The sequence below is a fragment of the Engystomops pustulosus genome, chromosome 1, assembly GCF_040894005.1.
Source record: "Engystomops pustulosus chromosome 1, aEngPut4.maternal, whole genome shotgun sequence".
NCBI lineage: Eukaryota > Metazoa > Chordata > Amphibia > Anura > Leptodactylidae > Engystomops > Engystomops pustulosus.
The window spans coordinates 182,764,285-182,790,011 of NC_092411.1; the positions used below are offsets into that span (position 1 = coordinate 182,764,285).

General features: G+C 39.1%; 1 protein-coding gene across 1 annotated transcript in view; it reads right to left on the minus strand.

The window, feature by feature from the left end:
- ANTXR2 (ANTXR cell adhesion molecule 2) overlaps positions 1-25,727 on the minus strand; it is a 145,352-nt gene that overhangs the window by 97,471 nt on the left and 22,154 nt on the right. The window contains exons 5-8 of the mRNA XM_072114472.1: positions 12,978-13,059; positions 7,506-7,613; positions 7,337-7,405; positions 5,169-5,249 (exon numbers count right to left, since the gene is read on the minus strand). Coding sequence (XP_071970573.1) covers positions 5,169-5,249; positions 7,337-7,405; positions 7,506-7,613; positions 12,978-13,059 — 340 coding nt within the window. The remainder of the gene's footprint in view (positions 1-5,168; positions 5,250-7,336; positions 7,406-7,505; positions 7,614-12,977; positions 13,060-25,727) is intronic.

Consider the following 25,727-nt stretch of genomic DNA (forward strand, 5'->3'; position numbering starts at 1 on the left):
CACAAAATGTTATGGGCTTTCTAAAGTAGCTGGAGTTATCACCAAGATGGCCGCCACTGGAAACAACAAGTCCCATGATCCTTTAGTTCCCCGTAACAGCTCCTCGCTCTTATGCTCTGCTCCCACTGATGATGTAATAGACATTTTTGCTCTGTTACCATAGTAATAATGTGTAACTGCCTTCACTGCACATTACCTCTCACCACAACACTGGTGCAGGACATGTGATGTGGACATGTGACCAGTGACCATCTTCTGTTCTGTGTCTGCTCCATGCTGAGAAAATCAATGGACTAATTAAAGGGCCAGCAGCATTTCAATTCTTCATTACAGTGTATGTCCACAAAATTTTTCTGCTAAGAGGAGCAAAATTTTAAACAAAAGCTAATTACATATTAGCTTATATTTTAAGGACCCATTTGTATATGAGTTATGCTTATTCTCGTAAACTCTTTTTCAAAATGAATATATCTGCCTTCTTTTCTGTTGATATAAAAGGAAACAGTTGCTAACTTTCAATGGATGCCAAACATCTGCACACTGAACATGTGCCACGACAACACGCTACACAGATCCTAGCTAGAGTCCTTGCAATGACACAAACTAAAGGGGATGTCCAAGGCAAGAATGTCTATGAAATATGAGCTCTAGAAAAAAGTATTATTTGGTCTATTTGTTGTATAATGCACAGAAACCATGCTACAGTATATGTATTTAAGCAAATGTGACCGATATTGTAACATGGGATAACCCTTTGTTTTCTGCATTTACCATTATCAAAGAGGTTATGTATTTTAAATAATTCCAAATTTGCTAAAGTAAGACCAAGACCACAATGGAGGGAACCCACCTCAGCCTCATAAGATATGACTGTAGTTTTCAATTACTGCTGGAACTATAAACACTGTTGTTTTGCTGGAGCATCTAAACAGCATGAGCAGACTGTTACAAACAGTACAACTAAAAAATACGGTATATAATTCTTCATTTTATTGTCCAGAAAAACTTTTTATTTTTTTAGTAAAGGTAGAAAATCTTTCCAGACAATAATATGTCAAAATTCTCAGTTACTAAATAGACTTTTACTGTTATTGTTTTAACTTCCATTAATTATTATCTTGGGATCAAGGTCTGTTTAATTATTTGCTTTTCCCACTGATAGGGCACAGTTAAAAATAAAGTTAACTTTCTGATACTAGGAGTAAAGAAAAGTATATGATGCTTTTTCAGGTGCTGTAGTAAATAAATATACTGTATTTAGATGTTGCCACCTTGCACTTAAATATTAACAAATTCAGCCTTTCCCCCCCTTGAATCTAAAGTCAATATCTCATTATGAGAAAAGGAAAAACAAAAAATCTGTTTTTTAGATAGGTATCCAGCTATGTGTTGTAATACTTGATATTGGGGATCTTCTGTAGATTTGGTCATCTTTAAGATGACACTTTAAATGACATTCATATGCGGTAAATTCAGTTGGATGGAGAAGATTTGGATAGACACACCCATGTCTATATAAGGTCTCAGAACTGAGAATGAATATCAAGGAAAAACCTAGATATGAGGAGGAAAGAACTACATGTGGAAGGTATTGTTCTGAAGGAGGCTACACAAAATTTGCAGCACAAAAAAATCACAAGAGCACAGTCGCCAACATCATTATAAAATGGAAGAAGTTTGGAACAACTAAGATTCATCTAAGAGCTGTTTATCCCACCGAGCTAAGTACTCAGGAGAGGCAGGCCTTGGGGCGAGAGGTGACCAGAACCTAATAGTTACTGTGGCTACAAAGATTCTGTGTGAAGATGAGAGAAACTTTCAGAAGGTCAACTATCAATACAGCACTCCACTGTGAGTTTGACTGCTGACAGTACCTGTTACCAGCAGCAACAGGAACACCATCAACTAACTCCAGCACATCACCAGCTACTCCACCAGAACCAACACTTTAAGAAAGACACCAGCAGAACCAGCACCTCATCATCAGAACCCCTAGACCCCCTCAACAGCATTTGGCAATAAAGGTGCTGCCACAACTTCGCTTTGATTGTACAAAACAAAATGCTTCCTATACTATCCATATTACTAGCTGGACCAGAGGGGCCACCAGCAGCAATGCTACAGGTACTGGCAACCCCTCCAGTGGCACCAAGAGCATTGCAGGAAGAACCACCAATGACAGCATCAGCAGTACAACCACCAGTATAAGTACCAGTGGTAGCACCAACATCATCAGCTCCAGGCAATCACCAGCTAAACCACCAGAACCAACACCTTATGATCGGCAAGAGCACGATCAACACCTCATGAACAGAACCCCTAAGTCCGCTCAATAGCATATGGCAAGAGAGGTGCCACCGCAAATTTGCTTAAATTGTACAAAACATAATGGATCCGATGCGCTCCATATTACTCCAAGACAGAGTGCAATAAGTGACGGATATCCATAGATTTGCTCAGGAAAACAAGTTTGAACTTTATAATATGAGAATGATTACAGATAAAGAGCTGGTGAACCAGTCCTACTTGTTACCCCCACCCTCTCCCTCCTACTCCGCCCCCAACAACAATATTGCTTTGTGCTCTCATGTTTCCCGGTTTAAGTTATTAGTTGTTATCCTACCTAATGCCCGACCTGCTTACAAAGAAAGTTCTAACTAAAGTTTTATTTTATTGTATTGAGTTTGCAAAAAAAGCCCCTGTAAGAACGGTAAAAATTAATTCTCCAGTCTAATAAAAACTAAGATTACATTTTTGAGCCTCAATTCAAGGTTTTATGTCAACAAGATAACCAGGCATTGCTTAATATATGATTAAAACCATCCCTAAAGTGGAGAATGGTAGTGACAGTGTAATGCTGTGGGTTCTTTGTTAGGGACAGGAGATATTCCTAACTTAATCCCGATCCATAGTGCTCTGAAAAGAGCAGGTGTGCCTTCCAACACAAAAATGACCCTAATCACACACACTTGAGTTGCCCCAACAGAGTCCTGTATTGTCCTTAACTGTGCAACCCACAGAGACCTGAAAATAAATGTCTAGCAAAAACCTTCATCCACCCTGACAGATCTTGCAGCAAAGAATGGCAGCTATCCACAAATCCAGGTTTGTAACCTCATACCTAATAAGACTTAGTTCACTTTTTTCACATATTGTTTTAGTTGCAGCCTTGAAATATGAAAATAATAATACAACAGATGTTTTTGTGTTGTATCTTTTTACACAGTCATAGAAATGTTACAAAATTCTATACTTGCATTTGCTTTTGAGACAGATAATTAAAATAATTGTATTTTCTTATATCTGATTATATCCGATAAGAGTTTATCAGATTTCTGCCTTTTTTCTTTTGAAAAATAATTTATACAAATCTTCCATATCCCTTGCCAAAAAATATGCTCTGTAAAATATATGCATTTAATGCCAGTATTGGTTTTCTGAATGTACTACATCCACATAGTTCTCAAAATATGTAGTAAGTATTTGAAATATTAGACTGAAATTGAAATAAGAGCACTTACAATGGGCATATTGTTAAAATGCATCTAGGCATAAACAATTATTTTCCATTGTAAATGACCTACTATTTTTAAATAATTTTGAAAAATAATGCTTATTATTATATCACTGCTAATGCTACTATTTTATATGCGTGAATTTGTATGTGGCTGATGTAAATCAGGGCTGTTGAGTTGGTAAGCCAAACCTCAACCTCTTTAAACTCCGACTTCTGACATATACGGGGCATGTTTAAGAGATAAATTTACAGTAATAATAACACTTATCACTATTATGATACAATAACAAAACAGAATACCTAACATGTTTATGATTTTATGTTCTTCATTTATATATGCTTTTTAGGGAAAGGGGCTATAAATTATTATTTCTGGCTTTAATGGTATTGCAGTATATTGTGCAAATACTGCTCATCCGTAACAGCCTGCCTCCGGATCACTACTGCTGAATGACTGGCCTGAAAATCTATGTTAACTCCAGCAATTGGTACAAAATTGCGGTACCTAGTATAAAGTCTCTGCTCTGAAATACAGATGACACCTGCCCTTTCTGGAGAGGGCTCAGCCTTTGAGCTCTCTTCACTCAGCCCTTACTAGAGAATGACCTAATATCCCATTGTGGTGCGCCTGAAGTTCAATAAACGCCACCATAGAGCTTGTGTTGTAGTTATTTAAGCTAAAAACAAAAAATGGAATAATATATCTTTTTGTATATTTTCTTCCATTTGAACAAACTTTGTCTCATAAAACTGCATCAGAATGTCCACATTCTCAGGCTGAAAGCAATGGACCCATGCCTAAGTAATGACAGTAGAAAAGACTGCCTAAGTCATAAATATGGATAGAAATAGGACCTGCTCTGAAGTTTGTGGTGCAGGCAGTAGACTCACATACAGGGCTATGAAAACCCTGCACGTGAGTCCTTTGAAAAGCATTTGTATGTGCTTTATCCATTGAATTCATATGTAGAAAACAAACAAAAACAACATTGATGCACAAGAAGCCTTAGCCTGGGGATACCCATGTCAAATTTGCTGCTGAATATCCATCAGGGATAGTAACTTATATGTTTCATGAAAACTAGAGCAGCGGAAAAATATAGCAAAGTACAGCAAATCTCTCACAAACATCAACTTTGCTTTGGAAAGCTTCAATTTCACAGTTGGAATATCTGACATTTGATGTGGCCCCAACCTTGAACATTTAGCCTGGGATAGGGCAGCCATTAATATTCACTGAAATATGGACCTGGAGTTAACAATATGTGCAGACATAATGTGGAATGACATCATAACATTTTTACTAGTTAAATACTAGTTCTGGAGGGATGCAGTGAATGTCAGCACCTGAAATGGCTGAATTTCTGTGGGTCCAGATCCCTGCACCTTGTTTAGCCTGGTACATATGACAATAAATCAATGATAATCAATTCAGACAATAAAAAATATTTCTTCAACATGTAAATCAAGCCTAATCTAGTTCTCTAAAAGATCCAGTGTCTTTGGTAAAACTAACATATCCAGATGCACAATGTTACTGAGAAATCAAGCTGAAAAAAGTCTGCAGTTATTAAATGTACCCTTATGCTGCAAATACTAACTTCGCACATTCAGAAATTTACAACCAGACCGTTTCCATTGTGGTACTTACAGAATTAATGATCCCTCCCAAAGCTTTAAATCCACCATTAACAGGAAACACATGTTCTTCTGAGTCAGCAATCTTTATCAGCTTCAGAAAATAAATGAAAAGTGTTAAAAAACATAAAATATATTAAGGGGAATGTGTTAAGCTATTTTTTCAGACATCTAGAGTAATTTGCACAAAAAAATGCTTTCCATCAAATTTATCAAGGCTTTTAGACCTCTTTTCTACACTTTTCCAACTTGTCCAACTAAGTGGGCGTGACCTAAAAAAGGGGCATAGTCTTTGGAAAAGTAGACGTGGTCAGGTGGAAAACAGACTGGACCAAAAAAAAATACACAACAGTTTTAAACTGTACCAGAATTTATCATCACAGTGATGAATATGGCACAGCAAAAAACTAGTATCGTCTGACTTTGCAATTGCGGACTTGGACTATATTAATGCATTACCCTCATTGTGTCAGAATTTATTTTGTTGGTTACAGCGTTTAGCATATAGGATAATTATTTTTGTTTAGGATTCTATTTATTTTTCAAGAGGGTTTATTTCATTTTTTAAAAATTAATTAAGCCTCTCATGGCAGTGGAACTTATGTCATGGGTGCTAAGGGGTTGCACTCAGAGCCGTCAACATGGGCACTTAGACTGTAACCCCAGTACAGAGTTCGGCAGACAAGCCTCCTCCCGCTGTGTAAGAAAGAACAGGAATGTTCTACGCTCATTGCTATTTTAGTGTGACACATCCTTGGCTGCCTGAAACTGCAGCAGGTACAAGAAGGAGTGCACAGGGCTGGACTATCTTTGGAGCTCCTGCGATTCTTCCCAATTAGGGGACACTAAAGGGAAACTACAAGTAATACAAAATTGCCTAAGATGCCAATCCGATTGAAAGCTGTGATATTACAATATAAGAAATACGTGGCATCAAGATTACTCCACCGATTTACTGACGGCATTACCTTCTGTATTTCAGGTATTCTGTGGACACATTTTCCTGGGCAATCCGTATCTGGTAAAGTTCATGTTTTAAGACCAATGTATTATACTTTGGATTGCATTCCATATTTAAAATGACAAAATAAATGGAAAAATTAAAAAATAAGATTTGCATAATATTGAGGGCCAAGTATTTATTATATTATATCATATGGGGTGATTCCCTAGCTTGAGCACCACTGAATATGTGACATATCTAAGGAGTGACATGTATATACCTATTATTAAAAGCTGTGACAGCAGGTAGCTGTCAAGTTTCTGTTTGAATTGTCTTGTTGGCACTTTTCAATAAATAAGTGGGTTTTAGTTGTAGTTTGGGCCACTTTGTCTATAAAATGTTCGACATCACTGCCCTATGGTCATAGAACCTGAGGTGGGCTAATTATACATAAAACATACTGCAACAGGGTGTAATGTGGCTTGCTACATGACTTGACTGGGAGTCTCGGAAAGGCTTCCAGCTGCCTGCTGTAATCTCACACAGTGGGAGGGGGAAGCATTCCTGCACAGTGTAACAGCCTGTAAAGCCAAAGCACAGATGGGCTTTGGTGATGCCCCCCAGAACCCTTCTGGATCATTAGCATAATTTTTAAAAATGATTTTAGAAGGAAAGAGGCCATGGATAACAAATATGGATTATCACAGTTACAAATCCTCGAACAATGACCATGGTTTAGCATGTTTGATTTGATGGTAGAGTTCATTAAATGTCTGAGATTGCTGCTTATAGAGCAGAAATGTGCCCTGTATGGCTAACTGAATTTCTCACTCACAATAATTGACTATGGAGGAAAGTGTTTAAAAAACAACTGTTAAGAAATTGTCTACATGAGAATTATGAAGTCTTTATACACTGTGGGAGAGCACAATAGTCACAACAAAGTTTTGTTTTTTTAAAAAAAATATTACGTTTCTAAATGGCTCCAAGCTTAAGTTGAAACACGTAGTCTAGTAAAAGACAAACCCCATAAACTAAACATTTAAAGGTAATTTTGGAGCACCATTGTTTTGTGTTAATCTAGTACATATCTTTCTTTATGGCACCCAACAGCACCTGTACTGTACTACACAATGCTGTATCTGTCAGAACCAAGGTGCTATACAGCACTTCATATACTACTGCCAAAATAATTTCAGCTTCGGTACATAAGATTGCTAAATAAAATTTATACCCACCTGCTCAATCTTGAAGTCCAGAACTCCAACACAGTAGACTCTAGCCCCCATACCTCGAGCTTTATCAGCCTGAAAAAAGCATAAAGAAAAAGGCCCAGTGAAATAGCATCTGAAGTAAAATTAATAAAAGAAATCAGATGAGTGACAGCGAATAAAGTATAGCACTCACCTCTTTTACTGTCAACACAGGAATCTGGTCAGCCAGCTTGCCATCCGTCAGAGCAATAATTATAGTAGCCGTACTTCTTCCTCCTGCCTTCTCAATCTGCTCATTTGCCTATAAAAATTGAGTTTTCTTGGTTGATTTAAATTCATAATATTCATGTGTGGCATTTCTTATTGATTGTATACTCATGACCAACACTGCCACAAACACACAGAATCGTAACATGGATGTCACAAAAATCAATTATTTGAGATCCAATACCTAGTTTCTAGATTTAGCAGAGATGTGACTAAACATTGACCCCCACAAACACACAAAAGAGTGGCAAAGAAACTTTTTTATGGATCTCCTCTGGTTGAACACTATTAATGAACAATGGTGGCTAGTGGATGGTTCTTCTCAGAGGTTTTTTTATCATGACAGAACATTATCATCTTAAAGGGTTGTCCAGTCACAACTACTGTATATACTGGCGTATAAGACTACTTTTTAACCCCTTAAAATAATGGCTACAGTGGGGGGTCGTCTTATACGCCGGATATACGGGGGCCGCACTGTGTGAGGTGTTTTTTTTCCCCGGTCAGGGCGCAGAGAGCCGCTTCCTGGGACCGCCGCACATGCGCGGCAGTCCGCCTCTCACGGTCATTAGAAGAGGCTTAGTACGCGCTGACGGGGCGGCGCGCTGTATGCTAATGCAGCCACCCTGTCACAGCGGTCGGCGTCACAGAGCTGGGGGTCACAGGCGGCACTTACAGAAGCATGTCGGAACTTCATTAATATCGCAGCTTACAGTTATGATCACCAGGCACTTGCTCTCTTGTTTGTTTTGCAAAGTTTTAAGCAGACTTTTTTTCTTTTGGGAGAGGGGTAGTCTTATACAGTGAGTATATACCAAATTCTATATTTTTAGGGCAGAAGTTGGGGGTTGTCTTATACGCCCAGTCGTCTTATACACCGGCATATACGGTAGTTAGCCCACAGAACAGGAGCTAACTTTCTGATCAAGGGGCGGGAGATCAAGAACGGGGATCCTATGTAGCTGCCTGGACCCCAATAGCATGGAGCAGCCAGTCGCACATGCATCCTGCTGCTATATTCATCTCTTTGGCAATGATGGAGGTAGGAGTGCCATACTCCTATATCTCCGTCAGTTTGTAAACAGAGAATGTAAAGGCAGCGCGATCGGCCACTGCATTCTATTGGAGTGCAACGGGGGTACAATAGACTCTTGTTCTTGTGATCCGTTGGGGGATCCATCACTGCATCCTCCTCCAATCAGCAAGTTAGATCCTTGTTGTTACTGGAATACCCCTTTAACTATCATGAATTCTTTGTGATTTTTTTTTCTCCATAAATTGTGCTTGAATCTGGGGAGTAGGCACCTAACACAGCTTCTCATCTGAACACAGCCCTAAAATTCTAAGACTAAGTTACTACTGGGGTAGAAATCTAGTCTGTGGTCTGTGATCAGTTAAGGAATGACGTAGTCACCAGATGCTGTTCAGCTACATTTAGATTTTACAAAAGAAATGAAAGCCACATGATTCTGCTGCATTTGCTGAATCACGGATCATTTTGAATTAATTTGTCCTAAATTGTATTGCATATAATCAAACTCACACAGGTCATACGGTAATAGTATTTTATGTATAATATATTTAAGTGGATTATATTGTTTTTCCTACTGTTTTCTAACAGCATCCTCGAACCGAAAAGATATAACACCTGTCTTTTAATAATAATTCCTTTATTTATATATATATATATATATAAATTGCTGCACAGACCTTGCCAATCAGTCCCTGTCCCTATGGGGCTCACAATGTAATCACACAAATATAATGTTTTGCATTAAAATGTAACAGTTCAAATCACACCCTTTTCCTAGTATATCCACTTCCAAAAATGCCCAGTCTCACAAAACATAATAGCAGGAATGTAAGTAGGAGAGGCGGGTCCCATACCAAACTTCTGAATGGGGTCTCTTACCCCCTCAGAAAATATACATATTTGTTTACCCTTACATTTATACACTCATGCACACAGTAAAAATTATTTACTTAAAGAGGACCTGTCACCTGTACAGACGGCACTAAAGTAAGCAGTTCCTAGTGCTACAACAGATGCAGGAGTGTTACACTGCTAGTGTTATCGGAAACCTCCAATAACACTAGCAGGAACTGCCACTAGAAATGTCAAACCGTGCTGTAAGAGGTCCGGCGTATTCATGAGGGGGTCGTCTGAGACGCAGCCTCTTCCCTGGACTGCCCCGCCCACTCTATAGGACGCCCTGCTCCCTATGAACACGCCAGACCAGTTTCTAGTATACGAAGGTGGTTCAATAAGTGTTAGAAATGAAGCCAGAATTTTTTCAATTTTTTTTTTTATTTTTCAACATAGTCCCCCTTTAGAAAGATACACTTCTCCCAACGTTCCCATATGTTTTTATTTTAAAAGAATTGATTTAGTATTAAATGGTACAAGCAAATTTAAGTATGAGGTTTGACACTGAATTATTGGATAAACGGAAGCTTTAAAAGAAATGTTCCTGTTATAATCTACTCAGGGGGGAACTACGATAGGTGGGGCCCTGCAGAAAATTTGTGGTTAAAGGGGTTGCCCACAAAATCGTAATCCTAAAATGATAAAATAACTTTTAATTATTGTATTCACAATTGTATTCATTTTTTGGGGCTTTTTTTGCTCTGATTACAACTGCAGACACCCAGTGTAAAATTCGACTTTTTGGGCAGGGACTAGCTGAGCTGTCACATTATAATTTATACATAGATGTATAATTTATAAGTAAGCTGCACCGAAAGATTTACATGTAACTTTTTGATACCCAACAATACATTGCAAGGTGGAAGAGGAGCAGATGCTGCACGTTTATGGTCCTGGTGGTGTAATATGCATTATATGCAATGAAGCATATTAACTCCTGCTTCACCACACATGCAGAATATTAACCCTCACTCAACTACATCAGGGGTTAATTGTGTGACATGTCAACGGAAATTAACCTTTTAAGCCACATACTTGGAGGCTAAAATTAAGGGGTTAATAAAGTGAGTTGTTCATCTGCCTAACTTATGGTAAATCATTAGTAATCAGAGCCTGGATCATTATGGTGTGCACAGAGCAGGTTCAGGGCATGGTGCTTGGAAATCTTATCAGAGATAGAGGTGGCCAGGGGGAGAGAGATTGGGAGGAGGATTGAATAGTGTGGGGATTCATATTTTTAGATGGTGCTGGGCAGCCACAAGCAGATTCGGAGGAGGTGGAGCTCACATGAATATAGGTCTGGGTGACTGGGAAAATGCCACCTATCTGATCTTAGTTATGACTTGGTTATGGTTGGCAACCAAAAATCTAAACAGAGGGACTAGTGGAGGCAGCTATTGGATCTATGAAACACTGCAGAACATCAAATTACAGAATATGTTATTTTGACATTCTGAGAATATACAGTATGTGAGAATTGTTTTTGTAGGAACACCCTTGAAGTCATCCTGTACATAAGCATGAACATCACAGGCTGAAATACACACTGTTGCAGCCTGAGGTGCCCATACACAATAGTAAGCACATGAGAATTACCACTTACTGCCAGGCTTTACCACCTATTTAATTATAGCAAGTAAAGGTGCACCCTATCATCAACTAGTAAGTCAAGTGCATTTACCTTCACAAGGATGCATTATGTAGAGGTGCCATAATGTGTTAAAGGAAAGCTGTCATCAAAAATTGACCTAATAAACCACTATCTGTATGTTGTCATACCTTCCAGATCATGCTTCTTTCATGACCCTGTATGACGGCATCATCCAGAAAATAAACTTTGAAGTGAGATGTAAAGTGTTTGTATAAAGTCAAGGAGGTGGAGATTTTAACACTGAAGTCAAGGACTCTCTTCCTTAGAAACCCCTTTTCGCTGTAACTGATGGTCCTGCATCCAATTACCAGATCTCCTGAAGTCTGATGCATGATGTCAATCACAGTAAAGAAGAGCTCCCACCTTAACTTCAATGTTAAAATCTCCACATCTTTGACTTTATACCACCATGTACCATGAAAGAAACAAAAACTAGAAGGTGTTACAATGCTTGACAATTTATTTGTCGCGGTTTATTAGGCCAATTTTTGATGACAGGTTCCCTTTAAAGAAGATCTACAATGTTGTCTTCTTGGCTAGTCCAAAATGTTATACCATAGTAGAGGACTGTGCAGTTAGTGCTGTATACAGTAATACTGCACATGACCTTGTGCCACACAGTAATTGTGCTGTAACAGTTACAAATGTGAAATGCAGTAACTACAACAACTCTTTCATAGCAACTAAGTTTGATGCATAACACTAAAGCTTCAAATATGAAGTAGGAGTTGTAAAAGTTGAATAATGAGCCTCAATTTTCTGACCCACTGTCTCGGCTTCTTTTCTAAAGTCAGGAGTCAGACTGGTAAGGCTTCTGCATTCTACTAAGAGGACAGAGAAAGTCTTAAAACAAAATAATTGTAATTAGACAACGATATACAATAGCGGATAAGACATGAGAATTAGATATTTTGGCATATTCTGAAATGAATCAACAATCAAACAGATGCTGTGGTTCCTCAAATGGTGACTTTGAGCTAAAGGGGTTGTATGAGAGCACTGCTGTTTTAAGGGTCTTTACAAATTGTATCACTCATGTCTAAGGCAAATGTCGACATCAGTGTCAATATCACTGTAAGACTACACACCTGTTAATTCTGATAGGAATAAGCAGCAGCAATTTTTGGAAGCAAAAATTTGTTAAACATATAAAAAGAACATACAGAAAGAAAGTTATATATTTATGCAGGTTTCTGGTGTTAAACATATGATTTAGGCATGGGGCACAGGGTCAGTTTTTGCACTCTTATACGACTTTCACAAAGAATGGATCATGTGGGGGACAGGCTAAGTGGGAGGGCCCATTTGTCAGGAAGTAGCATATATTGTAGCTCAATCTACACCAGGCCAGACCATCAGAGTTTGAGATTCAAAAGCAGATACCTCACAATGAATGGAGTAAGAGGAAAGTTTAAAGGGGATTCCTGTGCTTCTAACATTTTTATATATGGCTTGAGGGGGGGGCTATAAAAAAAACTTATATTCACCTCTTAGGCACCCCTGTTCCTCCATGGCCTCGTCCATCACTACTGGTCTTTGTGTGTTTATAGAGGCTGGTGCTCCTGTACACTGTATCAATCTATAGCAGTGACAGGCAGTCGTATAGGAAAACAGGAGCATAGAAGGAGGAGAGTATAAGCATTTTATGTTTTATAGCAACTCCATGTCTTATATAAACATTTTTAAAATCCTGGAAAACACCTGTATGGCGCATAAAGTGACATCCTTCTTAAAACTATTCTAAAGTTTTCAAATGAATTAAGAACTAGCAAAAAAACATTGAATTATAAACAAGGATAGAACTACTATGTATCACTTACTTGCATAAAGCCTTCATGCATGTATGTTTCACCAGCTGGTATTACCTGACTCAAATCCTTAAGTCCCTTAGTAATTTTGGATCTGTAAAAAAAAAATTGTGTTACAAACTTTTGCTCTTCCATCATCTGTTTTGGACACTTCCTAATTCAGTGGTATGGAAGACCAACAATTAAATACTTTGCCAAAGATTGCCAATAATGTACTGAACATATCAAGGATGTGGAATATAGAACAACGATTAAACCAAAGAGACAAAAATTCCACCACAATAGGGTCACTTAAAGTAATAAAAAATCAATTTTTATTTTCAATGTATCTAAAAATCATTAATACAATTAGACAGATGCTCAGGGGACAATACCCCTGGCTGGAAATGGCATGGGTACAAGTCAGACATCTATTGCTGTGTAATTTGCAAGTGAAACAAGATACTTAATTGATATATACAAATGGGAAAGGAAAAGGAAATGATACAATAGCCAATTCACATGTATAGATAGAGAACAGTGCAGTACTGTTTGATTGGCTAATTCAGTGGTATGTATACCTTTAAGCCAACATTGCATAAATCAATACTATATTGTGTGAATGAGCAAAGACACTGGGGCACATTTACTAAGAACAGTGCAAACTGTGCCTGTGTAGTGTGCCGGGGGCACAAGATTCAGGATTTCTGGCGCACATTCTGCATTAATCTGGCGCTCCCTGCACTGCCTCGACAGAGTGCACCTATTTTTTTTGTGCACCTTTAACATAGGGCTTGCAACACATTTCTGTCAGACTTTGCATGTTAAATCTGAGCACTGAGCACTGAGCACTGGAACACAGAAAACGCAGTGCAGAAATTTGTGTTGCCTACAGCAGCTGCACCACAAAACAGACACGTATGTCACAAATGTGGTGTGGGCACTTCTTAAATACCTGTGAAAGCAGTGTGCCCCTAAAAGAATGTGCAAAGTCCAACAGAAAAGTGTCGCACAGCCCTTAGTTTTGGCATTATTTGACTTTTTAGCAGTGTCTGTATAAGGTGTTATCATGCTGGCTTTGCAGAATCAACAATGTAGAGTTCTTACTACGGTGTTAAAAAAATTGTGTCACCAGAATTTTACCCCTCACACTAGTAATACCTGCTAGTAAACATTTAAAAGACCCATATCACCTAAAATGATCTGCCACTAAGGCACTTATCAGTGCCTCTGCACAACATCAGTGGCTTAGAAGCCCTGAAATAATAGCAAATAATGTAAATGATGCTTCACTTCTTGATGTATCAAATATCCCCCAAAGAGTCAGATTATGAATAGAAGACTGCTTGCTTATCCAGGCTGCCATTGATCCATGCCTCCTTCTTTTGATTGAAAGCTCAGTGTATCTTCATAAACTGCACATGCTCTCACCATTTCACACACCCCGTGATCGGCAAACGGTGATGGGCGGAGCCAACATAGACAAAGGCGCATAAAGTTTGGTAAATATTTTACTGATGGAAGGAGGCAGATTTAAGCTGGGATGCCTGCGCTGCACTTTTCAACAAAGGCACAGTGGGGATGAGTAAGGTTTATTGTGCCTGTTCTTGATGACAGGTTCCCTTTAAAAAGTAACAATTGAGCCCTATAATAAACCTAGATTTGACTTTCTAGGGTGGGAAATGGAGTGGATTTGCTGCTGCTATGCCATCTGCTCTGTGACTCATAAGTTTTAGAGGACTAGTGTGGATCTTACATGTAATAAAATGACAGTCCTCACGGCTTGCACTTTATCACTGGCACTTGTCAGCGGGATTAGAATAGCATCACTGGAATTTATGAGCAGGGCTACACAAAACACTATGTCACAAACAATAGGACTACAATAGAATCATATTACTAGCAAGGAATAGCATAGCAGCAAGAAAACTTGGCATCGGTAAACACTTGGTCATGAACTATATCACTTAATTTGGCTCTGGCGACTGTTTTTAATTTTTATAAAATAGAAGGGGTTTTGTATAATCTTGAGTAAGTTACAGGCCTAAACCCAGGCAAATCTCTTGTTTGACAGATATTATACTTTGTTAAGGAATTGAAATCAAAATCAATCAAAATCTGTACATATAAACTCTGTGGGGGTCATTTACTAAGGGCTCGATTCGCGTTTTCCCTACGTGTTACCCGAATATTTCCAATTTGCGCCGATTTCCCTTCTCTGATTTATACACCCTTCTCTGTCACAGTTTTCATTTATACCAGCACCCTGAGGACACCAATAAAGCAGAAAAAAGTCCCAGGTCGAGCTGTCACTTTAAAATAGCTCTGTGCACAGCAAGTCCTGGGCTGTCTGGGACTGCAGGAATATACCTGGAGTCATCTCTGGTGATGGCCTGAGTGCCCATAGAAAGGGCTCCGAGTGCCATCTCTGGCACCAGTGCCATAGGTTAGCCATCACTGACCTGCACTATAATGAGGCAGTATTACCAAATACAGCCAAACATGAAGACACGTTATATAAATTAGTATTAGCAAGTTGTTATGACTTTTTAAAGTAAAATAAAATTATATGTAAAGGGTCTCTATCAAGAAACTCTGGTCTTGTATGTCAAGCCACACAACAAAGGGTCATGAAGCACATAGACTCCTGAGCCGCTGACCACTCTAAAAAATAAAATTCTGTTCAGGGGGATTTGAAACGACAAAGCATTGTGGGTAAATTATATTTGAAGTACAAATTAATTTGTGATTTGGAGCAACTTATCAACTTAGTGGATAAAAAGCTGCACATGGACAAGCCTTCCCCTTGGCATGTGACCCATGTAAAAAACTTTAGCATTGCAACAAACTTTTCAAGTCTCCACTGCTAAGACCTGTTTATTTTAAATTCTTAGACGCTATGATCACAGTTAGAAATGAAATTTACTAAATTACGTGTAGACCTTTTGTAATGTTATGGTAAATATAAAATATATGATTATAAATAAATTAGGCAAAAACATAATATCGTTAATCCAGAGAACATGAATCATAGCAGATAATTCAATATGACAAGCCTGCTTTCCTTTTTCCTGGTAATAATGATTATTTTCAGGAAATAGGAAATTAATAAAATAATGTGAAATCTGTATTATTTTTAAAAAATACATGTGTGTAGAAAATGCAGTGTTCTGGCATACTATTCTATGTACTTTTGTGCACAGATGTTTCTATGTATCAACTGAATTGCTAAATGTCTGGAAAAATATTTGTTGAATCTGCATCAAAATTGCCCGCCAACGTTAGCCTGGATTGATTTGGCAGACAATGAAATTTGCTGTGTATTAATTAAAGCATTTCATGCAGTGTACATATTTTGTTTTGCACTTCATAGTTTGCTATTTTGACATGATGTTTTTTTTTAAATAAAAAATGAACGTAAATAATATATGAGCAGAAACTATGAAAATATTTTTAAAAAGTACTTTCATTTTGTTCTGCTAAATACCATTATATCATAGGCTATATACATATATAATAATGTATAGACAAACTAAAATGCTACAAAATCTCATTGTCCTACTTTATTAATATAGGTGTAAGTCATGATTGCCTTATATATTTAATTCTACCAATATTACTTATTAAGGCCCCTTCCACACTTGCGTTGCAGATCACGTCAGAGTTTGATCAGGGTGCGATCAGGGTTTGGTCAGTGACTTTTGCAAGTCACGCGTGTGAAAAACGTACCATACAAGTCTATGGAGACGCATCAAAAAACGCATTGCACTCTTAGACACATGCAAGTCCAACGCAATTTTCAGTGCAATGCTTTTTTGATGCGTCTCCATAGACTTGTATGGTGCGTCTTTCACACGCGTGACTTGCAAAAGTAGAGCATGCTGAGATTTAAACGCGTGTTAAAGAAAGTGCGTGTGTGCGTGAAAAAAAATGCAAGTCTGAAAAAGCCCATTGATTACAATGGGTCAGAGTGCAATGCAAGTTCTGCACGTCAAAAGCACGCACAGAACACAAGCATGAAAAACGCAAGTGTAGAAGGGGCCTTAGTTGTCTGAAAAGGAATGGGATCAAGGCCTCCATATCAGGCATCAGGCTTACGGGATGATGTAATTGCATGTAGATCACAGACTTATCACATGGGGAGGAACAAACTCCGGTCAATATTACATATTATTGATTAGACAAGCTCTTGTCACACAATTATAATAATAATTATAATTGTACAGCTCTCTAACTGTATAACTCAGGTTTGTTAGATTTTTTAAGAAAAATATAATGAGAAGGGTTACAACATAATAACCCATGGGGAAAGTGGGATCCAACAGTGAAAATGGGGCAGTCATAGTCTCTCACTATAAAGGTTAAAGATATACACTCACCGGCCACTTTATTAGGTACACCTGTCCAACTGCTCGTTAACACTTAATTTCTAATCAGCCAATCACATGGCGGCAACTCAGTGCATTTAGGCATGTAGACATGGTCAAGACAATCTCCTGCAGTTCAAACCGAGCATCAGTATGGGGAAGAAAGGTGATTTGAGTGCCTTTGAACGTGGCATGGTTGTTGGTGCCAGAAGGGCTGGTCTGAGTATTTCAGAAACTGCTGATCTACTGGGATTTTCACGCACAACCATCTCTAGGGTTTAAAGAGAATGGTCCGAAAAAAGAAAAAACATCCAGTGAGCGGCAGTTCTGTGGGCGGAAATGCCTTGTTGATGCCAGAGGTCAGAGGAGAATGGCCAGACTGGTTCGAGCTGATAGAAAGGCAACAGTGACTCAAATCGCCACCCGTTACAACCAAGGTAGGCAGAAGAGCATCTCTGAATGCACAGTACGTCGAACTTTGAGGCAGATGGGCTACAGCAGCAGAAGACCACACCGGGTGCCACTCCTTTCAGCTAAGAACAGGAAACTGAGGCTACAATTTGCACAAACTCATCGAAATTGAACAGTAGAAGATTGGAAAAACGTTGCCTGGTCTGATGAGTCTTGATTTCTGCTGCGACATTCGGATGGTAGGGTCAGAATTTGGCGTCAACAACATGAAAGCATGGATACATCCTGCCTTGTATCAACGGTTCAGGCTGGTGGTGGTGGTGACATGGTGTGGGGAATATTTTCTTGGCACTCTTTGGGCCCCTTGGTACCAATTGAGCATCGTTGCAACACCACAGCCTACCTGAGTATTTTTGCTGACCATGTCCATCCCTTTATGACCCCAGCAGGATAATGCGCCATGTCATAAAGCTGGAATCATCTCAGACTGGTTTCTTGAACATGACAATGAGGTCACTGTACTCAAATGGCCTCCACAGTCACCAGATCTCAATCCAATAGAGCATCTTTGGGATGTGGTGGAACGGGAGATTCGCATCATGGATGTGCAGCCGACAAATCTGCGGCAACTGTGTGATGCCATCATGTCAATATGGACCAAAATATCAAAATTGAGACAGTTCTGAAGGCAAAAGGGGGTGCAACCCGTTACTAGCATGGTGTACCTAATAAAGTGGCCGGTGAGTGTATATCTCAAATGTGCAAAAAAAAGTTTCAAAAAGAAAAGAAAAAGAGGAGAAAATTATAAGATAAATGACCCCCCCCCCCCCCATGACTGTTAGGGTTTGCAAAGCTTTTTAAGAAGGTTGCAGGGGTCTCATTATTATTTGTGAACTATTGTTATGTTTAAAACACTGGTGACACTTAGATTGGACCTAAATGGTAGCATTTCTTTATCATTAACCTTTTACAGGACTAAAAAATCTAAACATTTGCAATGGCTATGTATCATATCAAACTCTGAATTCCCCATGCAAAGGGTGTGTGTTTTGCTGTGACCTATTGTAAATCACGATTCTATTTTCTTTCAATAAAATTTTGCTGAAACTAAACAATCTTCACATTTGCAGCTAATGCTCAAATCCTTATGATGTCATCAGTTGAAAGGGGTGTAACTAGTTCCTGTTAAAATGCTCACTTAAGTATCTACTCCTGGGTGTGATTACATGTCTTTATGCGATTTTTGAAGTCAAAATTTATATAGATCTGGTTTTGGTTTCAAGAACTCCATAAAGAAAAAGCCTGAACACGTAAACACACCCTAAGTGTCCCTAAGCAGATCATATTATGTAATCTTTTAGCAACAGACAGTACAAACCAAAAGTTTGGACACACCTTCTCATTCAAAGAGTTTTCTGTACTTTCATGACTATAAAAATTGTAAATTCACACTGAAGGCATCGAAAATATGAATTTACACATGTGGAATTTTATAATTTACAAAATAGTGTGAAACAACTGAAAATATGTCTTACATTCTAGGTTCTTCAATGTAGCCACCCTTTGCTTTGATTACTGCTTTGTACCCTCTTGGCATTCTTTTGATGAGCTTCAAGAGGTAGTCACCTGAAAAGGTTTTCACATCACAAGTGTGCCCTGTGAGATTTCTTGCCATATAAATGGGGTTGGGACCATCAGTTTTGTTGGGCAGAAGTCAGGTGAATACACAGCTGATAGTCCTACTGAATAGACTGTTGGAATTTGTATTATGGCTAGAAAAAAGCAGCCAAGTAAAGAAAAATGAGTGTCCATCATTATTTTAAGAAATGAAGGTCAGTCAGTCCGAAAAAATTGGAAAAACTTTGAAAGTGTTCCCAAGTGCAGGTGTAAAAACCATCAAGCGCTTCAAAGAAACTGGTTCACATAAGGACCAGGAGTCACCTCTGCTGCAGAGGAGAAGTTTTTAACAGCAGCTCAGATTAGAGACCAGGTCAATGCCACATAGTTCTAGCAGCAGACATCTCTACAACAACTGGAGACTGTGTGCAGCAGCCTTCATGGTAAAATAGCTGCTTGGAAACCACTGCTAAGGACAGACAACAAGCACAAGAGACTTATTTTGGCTTAAGAACACAAGGAACGGACATAAGACCAGTGGAAATCTGTGCTTTGGTCTCATGAGTCCAAATTTGAGATCTTTGGTTCCAACCACCGTGTCTTTGTGCAACACAGAAAAGGTGAACGAGCGGACTCTATGCCTGGTTCCCACCGTGAAGCATGGAGGAGGAGGTGTGATGGAGTGGGGGTGCTTTGCTGGTGACACTGTTTATTCAAAATTGAAGGTATACTGAACCAGCATGGTTACCACAGTATCTTGCAGCAGCATGCTATTCCATCCGGTTTGCGTTTAGTTGTCAACACAATTCTACTTTTTATGATATTAGTTTCACTGTGGACAATACCATATACTTGTTATTTTACCAAAATTCTTACTCTGAGGAGTCTCAAAAAAATACAAAATGAACAAATGTTGTTGTTCAGTATGAATTTTTACTTTAACATCAAAGACATCATTGTGTAAAAAGTTTGTCAAGAAATGTGGCATCAGGAAATGCATGTCACACATCAGTCATGTCATCACATGAGGAAGTCGAAATACAGGAAATTAACAAATCTGAGAACAAAGAGAATGTACAGGATATGCTATAGCACTGATCACTTTCTGTATTAATATGAGCATACTGAATCAGATTTTTGTAATGCAGTTGTGAAATATTGCACAGAATGAAAATGTGATGACATTACTTAATGTTTACTAAAGAAGATGCGCCAAATTCCTCACAAGTGAAAATATTAATATAGTACAAGGGGAAATAATCTAGGAACGTATCATGTTTACTTTGTCAGCACATAAATGTTACTTTCAGGAATCAGTGGGCATTGATATGTATGTTGGCCTTTGAGATTCCTCCTTAACCACTCACAAAGTCTGGCTTTCGGTCTTTTGTATATCACCCATATACAAGAAATACTGTCAATCACTGTGTATGAGCATAGGGCGCAGGAAGAAGGATTAACTTTCTTATCCTTTTCCTTCTTTTATCATATCTTTCTCGCAATAGGGCAGGAGTTTCTTAGTTAGGCTACTATTAAAGAAGAGCTCAGAGGGTCTATGACAAAAAGTTGTAAAGAAGTTATCAAATTTCCAGCAAACATACTGGGAATATGTAAAACATACCACATCCATGTAACATCTATGCCAATGTCTTCCTCTGTCCGCAGAATGTAGCTTAGGATGCGGTATCTTTCTCTTGTTTTTCTTTGTTTTTGTTTAACAATCCTAGTGTGAACTGTGGTTTGTGGGTGGCAGTGGTTGACACTATTGCACAACACCCAGTCTTGCTGAGTGGCCCTCAAAATAATTCAACACACAGCCATTAATGTCTAAACGGCTGTCAAAAAGAATATTAAGTGAAAATGTGAAAAAATTGTGCCCAATGGGGCACATTTACTTACCAGGTCCAGTCGCGATCCCGCGGTGCGTTATCCGGCGCTTATTTGGGTCTGCTGGGATGCACTAAGGTCGTGCGCCCGATATCCAGCAGGTGTCCGTGGTCCGCCAGAGTCCACCTTCTTTGTTCCGGTGCATGTAAGTGCTGATATTGTGACACAAACTCTTTTTTAAATTCCGCTGTTTTTTCGAATCCGTCGGGTTGTCTGATGGCCATGCCCCCAATTTCTGTCCCGTGACAGAAATCGTCGGGAAACCTGACGAAAATGGGCGATTCGGGCCCTTAGTAAATGAGCCCCAATGTGTCAATATTTTGTGTGACCGCCATTAATTTCCAGCACTGCCTTAACGGGGTTGTCTGGGACTCGAAAAATTTTGATCTATGCCTTTGGGAGTATAAAAATACCTACTTTCTGCTAAAACAGACTCTTCATTGCTTCCTTAGAGCTTTACCCCCCCACACACCCATATTTTGTGTGACCGCCACTAATTTCCAGCACTGCCTTAAAGTGGTTGTCTGGGACTCAAAAAATTTTGATCTATGTCTTTGGGAGTATAAAAATAATAGTAATAAAGTAAGTAATAAAGCTCATTTTGGCAAACCACCACTCTTAAGTTACATCAAGGGCTGCACGTATGCTAGAGAGCCACACAATTTAGCACTTAAAGACCTGCCTAGCTATGTAAGATGGCATCTTTACTCTAAATTTTACTCCCACAGTCTTTCTACAAAATCAACAAAAATTTGGAAACTCATATTACAGAATACACGATTAGCTACCAGATTACCTAATAATTTATCTAGGAGTGATAAACTTAAGTTCTTTAAGGACACAAGCAGGGGCTTATTATGTTTTAAGGGTTTAATATACATAAGTGCAGTGAAAACATACAATTCTCAGATAAAAATGGTTACATGTAATATACATAGAATACATACATAAACAGTTATAAAAATAAAGGATAAAAACAGATAGCCTTAATAAATGAAGAGTATCAGTTATTTGACTGTTGGGATTCAGTGGATAGATCATCAAGCAATGATGAATTCCCCAAATTATTATTTTTTTTTTTAACTTGTTTTTATTTATTTTTTCATAAACATACATATTTGCATAGCTACATAATTTATAGTTGGTTGATTTTCCTCCCACCCCCAGCTTGTCACTGAGCGAGGGTTGATCATATTCTAATATGAAATATACTGCTCCCTCAGTGAAGTACATTTTAAGGTGAATTGTTATAAAATCTCATAATTCCTTCCAGAAAATGGTTACAATGCCAAATTTAGGGTGTCTAGGCTTAAAATCAGGAGTGTTACATCATCTGGCCCTTTACCCAAACAGCCAGAGTCCTGAAATTTAAAAGGCATATGATATAATTTCCCTTGATCCTATCCTGTTAGTGGGGCTACAGATTATGTCCAAGTTATTAAGAGATATGTAATTCCTTTTGTCCCCATTGTTACACTCTTGCAGGAATGAAGCTCTTCCCTTTTGATCCTATGCACAGGACATGTGGTCTGTAGAGGGGTGAACGGCCATACTTTCTGCTAAAACAGACTCTTCATTGCTTCCTTTGAGCTTTAGTTCTCCCTCCCCCGTGGGCAACTTAAATCATAAAGTATAATTGGCAAACAAGGATTTGTACCAATAAGGGTGAGTTTATGGCTGACTATGATTATAAATATAATAACCATAGGGAAGAACACATGAAACAAAAAGTTATGGCTTTATTTTAGACCACATTCAACTTGTTTAGCACTTCTGTTAAGCTGCGGCTCCACCCATTACTGGCATCCTTTGTTTGAATACAGAGGTTGGCAGTGACATCATGTCGACAGTGTGTGTGCCAGCTTTAGTCTGCAACCGTCACTGTAGAAGGTGCTTAGTTGTAGATGCCGCATCACTATCAGTCTGCCAGTGTGCCGGCTGAACAAAAGTGCTTGAGAAAGTGTGTATGAGCTGTTATTTAATACCCCCAGAGGCATATTTAAAAAGTTTTCTGAACCTGGACAATTCCTTTAACTGGAACATCACAGATTGCCAGACAAATCCTATTCTACTCCTTTGTGACAATATACCTGAGCTGGTGAAGGTATGAGACCTAGCTTTGAACTCCAGTGAGTGAATGGAAGACTATAGGCAGAGCCAGCTAGCCCCAGGGCTCCTACCCTTGAAGGGGACCCCCACCAAATGTGAGCGATTTGGGCGCACAAATCGACAACAGTATATTTGGCTCCAGGCTCCCCAGGTTGAATCCCACCAATCATTCTATGGCAGAATGAGGGAACAATATGTAAATAAAGATGGTGGCGCAGTGTGTGACGTTGCAGCGTCTGACGTCACAGTGCTGCAATGTGACGGTGCTGCCTATAGCAGAACGCCGCCATCTTTGTTTACATCCAAAATCCACCTGGACACCACGAGGGAAGATGAGGACGGCACGCATCAGGGGAATGATGGAACATGAGATTAATTTTATTATTTTACCTATAAAGTTATTATAGGGGGATTGTATATATTTATTATGGGGGTATATAGTTGTTATAGGGGGATGTATGTAGTTAGTTATTATAGGGAGGCTATATATAGATATTATAGGGGGTGTATATAGTTATTATAGGGGACTGTATATAGTTATTATAGGGGGGTATATAAAGCTATTATAGGGGGACTATATACAGCTATAGAGGGCTGTATACAGTTATTATAGGAGGACTGTTTACAGTTATTATAGGGGGGTGTATATAGTTATTATAGGGGGATGTATTTAGCTATTATATGACGACTGTATATAGTCATTATAGGACTATATATAGTTATTGTAGGGGGACTGTGTATAGTTATAGGGGGCTTGTACACTCACCGGCCACTTTATTAGGTACACCTGTCCAACTGCTCGTTAACACTTAATTTCTAATCAGCCAATCACATGGCGGCAACTCAGTGCATTTAGGCATGTAGACATGGTCAGTTCAAACCGAGCATCAGTATGGGGAAGAAAGGTGATTTCAGTGCCTTTGAACGTGGCATGGTTGTTGGTGCCAGAAGGGCTGGTCTGAGTATTTCAGAAACTGCTGATCTACTGGGATTTTGACGCACAACCATCTCTAGGGTTTACAGTGAATGGTTCCGAAAAAGAAAAAACATCCAGCGAGCGGCAGTTCTGTGGGTGGAAATGCCTTGTTGATGCCAGAGGTCAGAGGAGAATGGGCAGACTGGTTCGAGCTAAAAGAAAGGCAACAGTGACTCAAATCGCCACCCGTTACAACCAAGGTAGGCAGTAGAGCATCTCTGAACGCACAGTACGTCGAACTTTGAGGCAGATGGGCTACAGCAGCAGAAGACCACACCGGGTGCCACTCCTTTCAGCTAAGAACAGGAAACTGAGGCTACAATTTGCACAAGCTCATCGAAATTGGACAGTAGAAGATTGGAAAAACGTTGCCTGGTCTGATGAGTCTCGATTTCTGCTGCCACATTCGGATGGTAGGGTCAGAATTTGGCGTCAACAACATGAAAGCATGGATCCATCCTGCCTTGTATCAACAGTTCAGGCTGGTGGTGGTGGTGTCATGGTGTGGGAAATATTTTCTTGGCACTCTTCTGGCCCCTTGGTACCAATTGAGCATCGTTGCAATGCCACAGCCTACCTGAGTATTGTTGCTGACCATGTCCATCCCTTTTTGACCACAATCTACCCAACATCTGATGCCTACTTTCAGCAGGATAATGCGCCATGTCATAAAGCTGGAATCATCTCAGACTGGTTTCTTGAACATGACCATGAGTTTACTGTACTCAAATGGCCTCCACATTCACCAGATCTCAATCCAATAGAGCATCTTTGGGATGTGGTGGAACGGGAGATTCGCATCATGGATGTGCAGCCGACAAATCTGCGGCAACTGTGTGATGCCATCATGTCAATATGGACCAAAATCTCTGAGGAATGCTTCCAGCACCTTGTTGAATCTATGCCACAAAGAATTGAGGCAGTTCTGAAGGCAAAAGGGGGTCCAACCCATTAGTAGCATGGTGTACCTAATAAAGTGGCCGGTGAGTGTATATGGTTATAATAGGGGAATGTATATAATTATTATAGGGTTGTGTATATAGTTATTATAGGGGGACTGTAGTTATTATAGGCAGGCTATTTATAGTTATAGCGGATGGATATAGGTATTATAGGGGACAGTATATAGTTACAGGGAGGCCATAAATAGTTATTATAGGGGGCTGTATATAGTTAATGCTGTGGGACTGTATATAGTTAATGTTGGGGACTGTATATAGTTATTGCTGGGGGCTATACATAGGGATTACTGGGGGGCTGTATATATTGATTTCTTGGGAGCTTTATAAATTTATTACTGGGGGCTGTATATAGTGATTACTGTGGGAGCTGTATATAGTGATTGCTGCGGAAGCTGTATACATTGATTACTGGGGGCTGTATATAGTGATTGCTTTAGGGCTGAATACAGTGATT